At 45.2% G+C, this 13,090-nt stretch overlaps 1 protein-coding gene across 4 annotated transcripts in view; it reads left to right on the forward strand.

Moving 5' to 3' along the window:
• SLC1A2 (solute carrier family 1 member 2) overlaps nucleotides 1-13,090 on the forward strand; it is a 145,207-nt gene that overhangs the window by 92,774 nt on the left and 39,343 nt on the right. For all 4 annotated transcript variants that reach the window (XM_004755983.3, XM_045066022.1, XM_004755981.3 and 1 more), the window contains exons 5-6: nucleotides 4,041-4,209; nucleotides 8,544-8,670. In XM_004755983.3, coding sequence (XP_004756040.1) covers nucleotides 4,041-4,209; nucleotides 8,544-8,670 — 296 coding nt within the window. The remainder of the gene's footprint in view (nucleotides 1-4,040; nucleotides 4,210-8,543; nucleotides 8,671-13,090) is intronic.

Below are 13,090 nucleotides of genomic sequence, written 5' to 3' on the forward strand. Positions count from 1 at the left end.
TCACAGGGATGAAGGGCATAGCGGAGGGAAGAGAGTCAGTGCTACTATAGTAGAGTTGTGTGGTGATGGAGGGCAGCTGCCCTGGGGGTGAGCATGGTCTAACAGACCGACTTGTCTGGTCACCGCGTTGTATACCTGAAACTAAAGTGATCTTGTAGTCAGCTCTACTCCAGTAAAAAATAAAAATAAAATAAAATTTAAGAAAACAATAAAAAGCAAAACCAAAAGGTTCCATTAAAAAAAAAAATGATGGGTTAAAGCCTCTGCCTTTGGCTCAGGTCAGGGTCCCAGGGTCCTGGGATGGAGCCCCTCTCTGCTCAGCAGGGAGCCTGCTTCCTCCTCTCTCTCTGCCTGCCTCTCTGCCTACTTGTGATCTCTGTCTGTCAAATAAATAAATAAAATCTGTAAATAAATAAATAAATAAATAATGATGACAAAAGTAAAAGAAATCATTTCAGCTCTGGAGGTTAGCTGGGGAGGGAAGAGCAGCGGCCAAGGAGAGGTGTTTCCTGGCACTCCCTCTGTAGAGTGGATTTGGACCTCTGCCAGCCCACTTAGAAAGATGCATTCACCTGCTTTGGAGAGAGAGACATAAGCGGGTGCCCCATCTGTTGTTAACATTCTGAAAAGAACACTGTGGAAGTATAGCTGTGGAACTGGGGAGGCAAGGATCGGGGCTTCCTTCTTGGGCCCTGTCGTGTCCATGTTCCATACAAGGACGCCCCCTTTGGTGCCCTCAATAGCGGGACACTGAAGCAGGCATGCCCCTGGAGCTGTTGTTCTGGACTGCGGGGAGCCGTGCTCGCACTCAGCGACTTGTCTGGTCAGTGGGCGGTCTTGGCTTGGAGCTGTCCATGGCAGGACCACTGAGGGCTGAGCTGTTCCCTGCCCCGCCCCCTCCCGGGACACCTCCTTCTGCCCCCACTGGCAACATTCATAAGGAATGAACCCTTCATCCCCCAGCAAAGCCCAGGGTCACTGTCCATTTGAGTTAGGATAATCAGAGGAAAAATTCTGTAGAATTTTTTAAAATGATTTATTTATTTTAGAGACAGAGAGAGCAGGAGCAGGAGGGGCAGAAGGAGAGGGAGAGAGAATCTCAAGCAGACTCCCATGCTGAGTGCAAAGACCCACATGGGGCTCCATCTCACGACCCTGAGATCATGACCCAAACCGAAACCCAGAGTCAGATGCTCACCTGACTGTGCCACCTCAGCACCCCTGTGTAGGTCATTCATCTACCTCAGGGCAAGGGAGCATGCAGATTCCTTAAGCTGGACTTCAGGCAGCCTAGAGGAAAGGGGTCTTAAACAAGGAGCCATCCATGGACTCAGGAGGACCTCGAAGAGGACCCAGAGAAAGGGACTCATCATAGGGTGACATTGCATTGCCAGAGAGAAATGATGCCTGAGGGGTGCCTTTTGTGCCGTTGGGATACAGCTGGAAGTGATGACAAAAAGCCCATCTTGGGTCTTGGGGGCCTTCACGATCAGAGTTAGACACAGGGCTGCAAAGAGGAAGGTGCACATCCCCAGAGTAGAGGCTGTCTTCCCCCAGGTGGCAGGCCCCGTGTCTTACAGAGCAGGGAGGTGACCCAAGCCGAGGTTTCCAGGACAGCAACAGGCAGTCAGTTGCGGCCAGACCACAGGAATCCGACCCAGTGACAGGGACCATGTGGGTCTTCTCTTCCTGGGAATCCAGTTCACTCATCCACTCCGCACTTGTGGAGGTGCCAGGCTCCCTACTATGCAGGGGACGCCACGGGCAACGAGACACTCTGGGTCCCTGCCCAGGGGAACTTACATTCAGGGAGTGGGGAACACAGACCAGAACAAATATCACGTACATACACAAGCTATTAAAAAAATTAAGGTAAGTGCTCTCTGAGCACCAGAGGCAGGATGAAGGGCTCTGCACTAACTGTGAGAGACACCTGAGCTGAAAGAGTGAGGGACAAACTGAGCTAGGCTGAGAATAGGGTGGAGCTGCTGGGGACTGGGGGCGGAGCCTGCCCAGAGGTGTTGCCCTCAGAGAGAAGGAAGGCCAGTGTGTGGGAGGTAGAGTGAACTGGGGGAAGCAAAGCCTAGCTCAGGCAGGACCTGGTAGGCCACGGCCAGTCTCAGGAACTTACTCTAAGAGAGTTTTAGGCACAGGGAGACAACTGTTTTTCTATTTTTAAGAAATCAACCCAGCAGCTTTAGATGTAGACAGAGCTCTGGGGAGCTGAACTTACCTGGTGTTTGCAGGTAGACTAGAAGGCCGGTGGGAATAGCAGTGAGCCGGCTTTTGCAGGTTCTAAGGTGAGAGACCCTGGTGGCTTGGACTTAGGTAGACTGGAATTGGCACCTAGATGGCGCTGTCCAACCCAGGTAGGCCCAGATCAAGAACTCAGGCAGAAACCAGGCCCATGTTCCTATATCCCTAGCAACTTGCCTGCAACTTAAACCACTGGTCTGTGCTGTTTAGAAACTGATTTTGGAGTCAGACATGCCTCACCCTGAATCCCGCTTCAGCAACTAGCTTGCCATCTGCCCTGCAGGTAGTTAGCCCTGGAGCCTTGAGGGGTTACCGTTGACAGAAGAGATGATAGATGGCAGGCTGTGCACTTGACCCTGAAAGCCACCGTTTATTTACCACTAGGGCCACTAGTCTTTTGGACTCAAGCCTTGGCTTCTTTAACATTCCAAGGACAGGTCCCCAGTTGGCTTCTGGTCTTCCCATTTACCCTGGGAGCGTGAATCTCTTGCTCGCAGAAGCCTCCCTTTGGATGGTTCCTGTGTTCTTTCTTCATGCTGACGTTGCCCAGGCCAAGGGGACCATGAGCTTCCTGTTCTCTCCTTGCATACTCAGCCTGAGCTTCCTCCTTCCCTGCACAGGCTAGAACAGAGCATATCCTGCTTTTCTCCCACTTTGGACAATGGTCAGTTTGGCATTGCTCACTGTTTGGCCCCGCCACAGTGAACTGGGACCATGGAGCTTAGGGAATAGAAGAATTCAGTGGTGTTCAGGCCCTCTGAGTTCAAGTCCCAGCTCTGCCAAGAGCTCTATTGATTGACAAGTCATTTGAGTTCCCTATGCCTCCCCTTCCGTATCTATTCAGGGTTCAGCCATCTGTTGCCTACTACATACCAGCACTGACATTCTAGGATTCTGCATGAGTTCTATTTTAATACCCTTGGAGGTATTGTTTCTCTGGGCTCTGATGTGAATTTTCACAGCACTCTGCATGCAGGGTGCCTGGCACCTTTAAAAATAGAATGGATGTCACAGATGTCGAGGAATAGCATGAGAGGTTCTTGGGAGGCCATTTCCACGGAGATTGCTTGGGAAATATTGAGCAAGGCTTGGCATCACTGTCTAGAAGGAGTGGGTGTTTTCTTTCCTTACATTTTGATCTAGAAATATAAGCCAACATCCCTGTCATTGTAGCTGCTGGCTGCTAGTACATCTGGTGATCAGATGGAGATGCCCAGCAGAACATGATTCTGGAAGGAGCCCAAATGAGTGGGTCTGTGAAGACTCTGCTAGACAGGAACCAGGCAGGAAGGAGCAAAGCAGGTGGACCATGAGGCCTCACCTGATCCCTGCCAAAACCCTTACTCTCCTACTCTTGACCAGATCCAAGACCCCTCCTAAAGGACAAGAAGGGTCATCCAATTGGTTTCGCCATTATGAAGAGCATCCATGTTGGATGTCGGATGTTGTCTCCAAGATGCGGGGCTACCATCATGGGAATGTAAGAAGTAGACGTCTGTCCCCCACCTTGAAGTGTGCGTCCCATTACTGGATCACACCACATTACATATGAAAGTTATAAATCCTGTGATTATCACGTGATGAGAACAATCATTTCCCACTATATTTGTGTCATAAAATGTCACTTTGTTAAACACAAACATATAAAGTATCCCCCAACCTTTGTAACCTTGTTTTGACAGTTCTTAATTATTTTTTCACATACTGGGAACTTTATAAACATATAAGTAGCTAGACTTTGGGTGATAAACCTCTCACGTTTTTGTTCTCCCCCACTCCGTTAGATTCAAACGGTGACCAAGAAAGTCTTGGTGCCGCCTCCATCAGATGAGGAGGGCAATGCCACCAATGCTGTCATCTCCTTGTTGAACGAGACTGTGACTGAGGCACCTGAGGAAGCGAAGGTGGTTATCAAGAAGGGCCTGGAGTTCAAGGACGGCATGAATGTTTTAGGTAGGCAACCTGGTGTTCATCGCAGGGGGAGACGATGGCCAACCCATCCTGCTTCTCAGCACCCAGCAGCCCTGCCTCCCTTCTCAGAAAACCTGTCGCTGATATTCTGTAGGTAGAGCAGGATGTTCTCTCTAGAGAGCAAGTTGAGGGTCATGGTTACCGATAGTTGAGACATTAAGGAAGAAAGAGGGCAAGAAAGACCATGAGGGAACATGGCAGCTAGGGGTTGGTTATAAAAAAAGAGGGCACTAACATTCATTGGGCACATTCCCTGACTCTCTGTGTGGTGTTGACAAATAACTATCTCTGACTGTCTATTTCATGAAGTTACACATCCTATTTTTTCATTTTTTAAGTTTTCATATTATATTATATTATTTTTTGAGCTGTTCTTGGGTGTTAATGCTGTGCTAGGCACAGGAGCAGCCTACCCCAGCTTTCATATTCTTGAAACAAACACAATGCTATCAGGAGTGTAAAGTGTTGGTGTTGGTGCCCCAAAGGAGCTTATCCAAAGGAAATGACTTTCTTTAATTTTTTGGGATTCCAATGAGTCCTTTTCCTCTAGTCTGGAGCCTTCCTAGCCTTCCATGGTTTTGGGTCTTTGGCTTGGCAAGCAGACCAGGTTTGGATCCCTTATGGACCACTCACGGGTGAGCTGACAGTGGCTGAGTTGCTCTGCTTCTCAAGCTTCATGTGTAAAGTGGGGTTGGGATTGCGTTTCTCTGGTAGATCATCATGAGTATTAAATGAGATTGCACCCGTGAGGCACAGTAGTCTATGCCTTGTGCTCTGCTGCTGGTGCAGGCTATGGTCACTATCCAAGGTGGATGGAGAGCTGAGGAGCTCAATAAGAAAACAGCTGGTAGAGAATGAAGACACCCATCACGTGGGTGACTCCCATTTGCTCAGTTTGCTCCCCATCCACCCCCTGGGTCCACCCTCCAACCTACCCCACACCCACTGTTAAACTGATGTCCCTCACACAAGAAAGAAGGACATTTGACCCTAAGCTGAGAGAAACAGGGAAGCTAGGCAGGAGAAATAGATTGATCCATGCAAGCAAGATTTCTAAGGATTTGAGGGATTGCTGGCTAGAAGGGGATAAGCTCAATGGTCCTTCCACTTTACCATCTAGGAGATCAAATGCCCTTGTCTCCTTAGTAGGGTTGTCAGAGAAAGGACTAGACGCCCAGTTAGGTGTGAATTCCAGGTGAGCAACAAATGACTTTTTTAGCGTAGGGTATGTCCCAAATATTGGAAGGGACATACTTATACTAAAATAAAATATATCCGTTCTTTATCTGAAATCCACACTTTAACTGGGTATCCTGTTTGTTTGTTCTAAACTTGCTCACCTGACACCTACCTTACCCAGAATTGTTGAGACAAAGAGGTAGAGAAGAAGGAGGATTGTCTAGGCACTGAAAAGCAGAAGCTTCAGTAGGGATCTTTTAGTTTGGCCTGGTGGGAAGCAGGTTGAGTAAGTGAGAGCATGGAGGAGAGGCAATGGAAGATCAATAAACATTGTTAACAGTCAGTGTGAGATGACAGGAGGAAAGAGAGAGGACAGAGGGTGAGTTCCTCTGAGGGGAACTTGCAAATACCCTCAGATCCACCCTGGATCCACCCCTTCTCGCCCATTGCCAGATGTGTGTGATCCTTTCAGGACCTTCCTAGCCATACTCTGTCCCTGAAGCCCCAAAGTGAACCCACAGTCCACTACATATTCTGGAGGAGGTTAAGACCATGAGTCATGAGGCCAAAATTTTGGGGTGAATCATTCAGAAGACTTTCATGGTCGTTTCCAGATTCTTGGTGGATTCTGGGAAGTCATGTTGACCCTGGGCTGTACTGGGGAGTTTCAACACAACTCACTACTCTCTCAGCCCCAGCAATCCAGTCTAAGGGGGCTTTGTTCAAGCAAAACATCCCAGTTCCAGTAAGTGACTTTAGTGAGGTGATGTTGACAGAGGAAGTGACATGGAAGCTGGACATGGGTGGGCAGCGGCAGACAGAGCTCTGGAAAGCCAAGGGAAGTTAGACTGTTGAGAAACTTCCCATGTACAAATCCCTTGGTCTTCTAAGGGTGGAGAAGGTGGCTTTTGTTTTGTTTTGGAAAGTCCCAATGATCAGGCATTGCAGTAAGTGAAGACAAAACCTTGGCTCTGGGCTCCCTCTTCTTGAGGTACTCATTTCTTTCCCCAGTAACCTCCAGACCACTTCTGAGCTCTCTCCTCTAACCCCAACCATTAAATAAATTCCTGGTAGAGTTTGCTCCTTCCAACTTCTCTCTCTTAGTGATAGATGTGGCCCAGTTTCTGCTGACCCTACAAGGGGAACTTTTTACTGCCAGCTCTTTGAGATTTCGAGACCTTGAGTTTTTTCTCTTAAAATCTCCAAATGAAATTAACTGGGTAATACTAGCTCTTCTCAGCCAGAATCTTCACAGATTATTTCGCACTACACACCTAGCAAACTCTTCTCTATGTGCTTGAGAGAAGGGCTTGGGAATAGCCCAGATTTGGTTCCATATGTGATGGGAGAGCTAGACCACTCTTCCCTGATCACTAAATTTCATGAAGCCAGTCTCTGTGGCCAATAACCCACTTGTAAGGCCCTTGCCGGTCTTTGTGGCTGAGATCTGAAAAGGACAAGTATTCACTACTGGGGATTAACATTCCTGGGTGCACGTGATGGGTTCTTTTTGGTAAAGAGAGAGGCTCCAAAGAAGGATAGTTGCACAGTCTGAGTTGATATGTGCTTGGTGTGGGGAAGTGAGTGGTTTTGGGGGAGCTAGGAAAAAGGTAAAGTCAGAGGTTCAGAGAAAAAGAATTCCTCCCCAAGAGAATCGAACTGTAATGCTATAATTTTCCCAGTATAACTCAAGACTCTGGGCAGAACTCAACAAAATAGGAAACTGAATGTAATAGAGAGGACTAGCAATTAGGTCTGCAAAAATGGGATAAGGCTGGTGTAGGGAAGAGGAAGGAAGGAGAGGGGTATAGGGGATAGGCCATACTACATTTCAGAGAAAATGTCAGATGGGTAAGCAAGGTCCTGTGGCCAAAGGGACAGTAGCATAGACTGACAGTTCATGCAAGTAGTCAGAATTGGAGCCCCAGGACTGGCAATTGTGGGTCAGGAATGGGATGAGGGCACAGCCTGACTGGGAATCAGAAATTCAGATCAGCAGTAATGGGGATGTCTGTAAGCCATGTTAGTGCCCCAGTCCCTGGGTAGGCCTGGGTGAGACTTCAGGCTGGGGGTGAGACTCTGAGGACAAGAATGGGAAGGAATGGTGAAGGGAGGGAATCTTGTGGGGAGAGAGAAGCCAGGCCTAGCTTGGAGGAACCAAAGTATATGGCGCTTCCCAGGACAGGTACTCAGGTGGAGGGAATGAGGCAAAGACAATACAGAGATAAGACCCAAGCTTAGGTGTTGGAGCTGGTTCAGGACCCAGTGCAATTTGATGGGGACAGAGTTCCCCACATCCTTACAGCCCGGCTTAGGATTGCTCTTACAGGCTGTGGTGGGGCTGGATTGAGATTGAAGTCAAGTGATGTCAAGTGAAGGGAGAAGGGGACTAAGGGGCTAGAAAGTTACAGAGTCTATATTCTGCCTTTATGATATTGCAAAAAAAAAATGCAGTAAAAAAGGAAGCATTCTACCAATTTTGACCATGAAAAGAATGATGAAGAATTAATAACAAGTTAAATCCAAATGAACTTGGTCAATTGGGGTTTCCCAACTGTTTTTGATTTCTCATTGCTTTCCATTTGACTTTTCAACATTCTTCCTCCTTCTCACATTAGGCATGTAGCAGTAGAAAAATACTTTTATGCCCAGGATTTTCCTACAGTGAAACATACCAGCCACGCATGAGTTTAGAATAACACCAAACTAACATAGACATAACCGTGGCAGGGATTTTCTTGGCTAATTGGTCTCTGCAGTTCTGATGTAGGCTCCAAAGTTTGCACGATAATCCCCAAGTTCCAACAAGCCTTCCTTCATTAATCTATGGACTATGGAATCAGCTTACCCCTGATTTCATAAGTGAGGAGAAGAGAGCGTTTTGAGTTTGGAATGAAACAGAATTCATTTCCTCCAAGGAACTAACACCACTGACAGTTCAACTTGCTGTTGTGGGAAATGTTAGGGGATGCCATAATTATCCAGGAGAAAGGTATTTTCAGTGTGAAGCCGAATGCCTAATTCACAGGGCAACAGGCAGGGGAGAAGGTGGCTCCCTATGTCGGGAATGGTGAAGGAGGAAGAAGAAACACATATTTCTAATCTGCCCTTCTGTGTAATGTGATTTCCCCCAACAGGTCTGATAGGTTTTTTTATCGCTTTTGGCATCGCCATGGGGAAGATGGGCGAGCAGGCCAAGCTGATGGTGGAATTCTTCAACATTTTGAATGAGATTGTAATGAAGTTAGTGATTATGATCATGTGGTAAGTGGGCTTGTTCTTCCTTCAGTGTGCTTGGGGTGGGGGCGTCCAGAGGTCTTGGGATCCTTGGAAGATCGTGGAGTCTTCCTAGCAGGAAGACTAGCAAAATGCTCTCCAGAAAGACTTTGAGAAAGGGATGAAAATCTCTTTCTGGGAGCTTCCCCTGGAAAATGGTTTGGAAAACTATGGTTCATCCTCAGGCCAGATCCTTTCTGCTACTCCTTTAGTGGCGTACAGGACTGGGTTTTATGTTTTTATGTTGCTGGGGGGAAAAAAATCAAAAGAGTAGTATTTTTCACACACATGAAAATTACATGAAATTCACATCCAGGGCCCATAGATAAAGTTTTATTGGCACACGGCCACACCCATTCATTCACATATTGTCTAGCATTGCTTTATGCTGAATGGCAGAGTCGAGTCATTCTGACCAACACCGTGTAGCCTGCAAAGACTTTAGTATTTACTATCTGACCCTTCCCATAAAAAGTTTGCCAATCCCTCCAGTGGGAATACAAAAACAACAACGACAATTAAAAAGAGGGAAAGCTGAAAAAACCAACTAGCAATTCTGAACCAGCAGTATCAGAAAACACCGAGGTAAGTCCAAGATACCAGAAATGATATGGCCTGACTCAGGGTGTGTGGAAGGACCACCACTCTAGTATTCTGGTGTCCAAAAGCAATGTATCAGAGACTCTTGATTCCGACAGAAGGAAAAAGAGGCAGTTTTCAGGCCATGCAAGCAAAATGATATCACAGAGGACACATTAAAATTATAAGTACTCTTGGAAATGTGGTTCTACCCTCTAGTTGTGTGGAAGAGAAGACTGTGGTCCAGAGTGACTATGTCTTAATTGTACATATCAGATAATTAGAACAATAAAACCTATCAATTCTCGATTTCCTTTTATCTGTGAAGAGCCATGATAAGTGCTTAATACTTACCTATTGTAACTCCAATAACCCTGCAAAGATGGCATCGACTCTCATTTTCCAGAAGAAGAAACTGAGGTATATTGAAGTTGAATACTTTGCTTAAGACTGTGTATCTGGGTGGGGGAGAGGAGCTGGAGTACCTATTGATTTCACAATCCTTGATGCATAGTTGGGGAGCATTTTTGTTTGAATTATCCAAGCAATACCATCTCTATTCCATTTCATGTAGGTTTATGTTCAGTGGTTCTGAACTCTAGGACAGCCCAGGAGAGTAAGAGCATCCATTCCTTTATAAAGGAAGCTATACCACCTTCAGAACTTTCTACTGCCCCATATCTCTCAGATGGAAAGATTTTCTTAAAAAGATTATTTATTTATTTATTTGACAGACAGAGATCACAAGTAGGCAGAGAAGCAGGCAGAGAGAGGAGGAAGCAGGCTCCCTGCTGAGCAGAGAACCCGATGCGGGACTCGATTCCAGGACCCTGGGATCATGACCTTGAACCTAAGGCAGAGGCTTTAACTCACTGAGCCACCCATGTGCCCCTCAGATGGAAAGAATTTTACATGCGTTTGTTCCAGATCTCTATGATGGTCTGGTATACTTGTCTGGAAAAAAAGAATTATTAGATTAAGCGACATCTGTGTCCTATCTGTCACAGAAATTCTGGATTACAGATTCCCTGTCTCTGTGTGCTCCCCCGTTACCCACCTCCCCCAATCCTCCTCTGATCTTCTTTTACTTCGGTGTGGTGCCTTCCACTAAAATTCTACCTTCTCTTTCTCTTCTTCCTCTCCTTGGCCCCTACTCCCACTTTAAAAGGGCAAAAATCTGTTTTTGACTTTTTTTTTTTTTTTTTTTGCCTCCACGGAACCAAACATTGTGATGTGCTGGTAGAAATTCTTACTGAACCCTCAGGAGTGAGTAGGCTAGCTGATGGGCCTCAGATCAAGAAGATGTACCTCGTGATTTCATGAAACATATTTACTAGACTTGGCTTGTTTCAGATCATTGCTTTTTGTACTTTTAAAACACAGATAGGATGCCGGTAAAATTGTGTGTGTGTCTGTCATGCTGATTTTTCAAGTTTTCAGGCAATCCTAGATTTCTGAATATTTCTTTTCTATGAAAATCTAAAGTCACACACAATGTGATGCTCTAAAAAAATATATGCTTAGAAACGTTAAGATCTATCTGTGGTTGTTGAGACTTTAATAGATGATAATGCCTAAAGTAGGATATGACTCTTGGTAGTAAGCATTAGGATCTGCCCTGGTCTCCTAGAATTTTTTAGAATGAGCATCCTTGCTCTAAAAATTCAGTTCATATTTCTGTATGATGATTACAGGGATGTGGGCCGTGTCACTTCCACTGAGCCCATAAAGAGAAGGAATCTAGGAAGTGAGGTCAGTCATGGGATGAAGGGCGTGCTCTCTTCTCCACAGGGATGAAGGGTGTGGATCAAGGTTTCCTGTACACTGAAACCAAAACTACTGAAGATTTAGTATCAAATCCCAGGAGATGCAGAGCAATTGTGAGCCAGGGACAAGGCCTATGGAACGATTTCTGACAGCTATTCGTTGACCTCATCTAGACCAACAGTCAGGAGGGCGTTCTATGACACAAGATGCCGTTTCTACACATTTCTTTCATTCTTTAGCTGCCTTGTCAGTGCCGGATAACGATGAGTGTGGGAAGGTTTGGGGTGAAACACTCAATTACTCTTTAACTGACCCCCTCAAAGCTAAATGATCAGTTCTTGGGGATTCTTCTCTGTGTGGTAGTCAGAATAGTATAATAGCAAAATAAAACATTGCAGAGGTGGCTATTATTATAATAGCGATTATTACTAAATTATAACTTAGAGTTATGAAATGTTTGCTATGTGCTCAACATTACCTCTTTTATTGTGCTGCACCTATTTATTACTGAGGAGCTAATTATTATTATTATAATTGTCATTAAATCGTAGCTAAGATTTGCCAAATTCCTGCTATATGCTGAATACCGTTCCACTTGCTTTACGTGCATTAGCTGACTTAATTGTCTCAGTAATACCTAGCAGAAATATGTAGTTTTATTAGCCCCATTTTCCAGATGTGAAAACTAAGCACAGAGCTTAACTTGCCCAGTGTTGCACAGTGCCTTATTAACTAACTAATTAATTGTATGGCACCTTATTCAGCTTCTGTCTGACTTCACACCAGAGTAAATCCAGGACACTCTGGTTACTAACTGTGTGACTCTATATGAGTTAGACAGATCTTAAACCCCACATCGGAATGGATTGATCATAGAATCAACCTCCTAGGGTTGCTGGGAGAATTAAATGAAATTGTGACCAACAGTTACAAAGCATTTCTCACATCCTGGGACCTACCTAAACATTGTCTATGAACAGTATTATCATTGAAGTTATTTTGTGATTATCATTACTGTTATCATTCAATCCATATCCTCTGTTTCTCTGTGTTCATGGATTCTTCAAGAAGCCTAAAAGGAACTCTGATTCACCAAAAAAAAAAAAAAAAAAAAAAAAAAAAAAAAAAAAAAAAAAAAAGAGAGAGAGAGAGAGAGAAACCCTTAATTTCAGTATGATTTTCATATCCTAATTTTTTGCAAATTTCTTCAAAGCATTTTTTTCAAATCTGAAAATCTAAACAGAAAGTAAAACTTTGCATACTCTCGCCACTATAGAAAACCAAGGCAAGAAGTGAGATCTCTTCATTCTTTCAATTTTCCCTCCCTGTTAACCTACCACCACCACCACCACCACCCACCCATCCATCCATCCATCCATGCATCCAACTGTCCATCCATCCATCCGTCCTTGCTTTTACTCCACAAATATATTTTGAGCCCCTCTTCTATGCCAATAATAATTTTAGGTGCCAGTGATACAATGGTGAATGAGAGAGGAAAATTCTAGCCCTCATGGAGCCTATATTCTTTTGGAAAAGGAGAAGAATTAAAGGAATAAAAGGAAACAAATTCAGACAGTACTCTCTGCTACAAAGTCGGTAACCAGGACAGTGGGACCGAGAGTTATGGGGGATGGAAATATGCCTTAGACGCGATCCAGAGGACCCAGGAGGGCTGTCTGGGGAAGTGACTTTTGATGAAGACCTGAAGAATGAAAAGAGGTTGCTCTGTGAAGAACCAACAGGAGAATTTTCCAGGGGGAGGAAACAGCAGATAAAGGGTTTTCAAGGGTCAGAATGAAGATCAGGAGTAGCTGTAATGTGGTTGGTTGGTAAGGAGGTAGAAAGCTGTGAAGTTGGGGAGGTGAGCAAGAGGTAGATCCCACAGGGCCTTGCTACCATGATGAGTTGGGGTTTACTGACTTGAAAAATGAAGTCCCTAGGAGGCTACAAGCCTGGAGGCTCTCCATACTGATTTTCAGCCTATCTTGATAAAAATTTCTAATCCACACAAAGTAACTCTGAGCACAGTCACTCCTTGGATAATCAGGACACCTGTCTA

This window comes from Mustela putorius, unplaced genomic scaffold (assembly GCF_011764305.1).
Source record: "Mustela putorius furo isolate JIRA1106 unplaced genomic scaffold, ASM1176430v1.1 tig00003859_pilon_pilon_pilon, whole genome shotgun sequence".
NCBI lineage: Eukaryota > Metazoa > Chordata > Mammalia > Carnivora > Mustelidae > Mustela > Mustela putorius.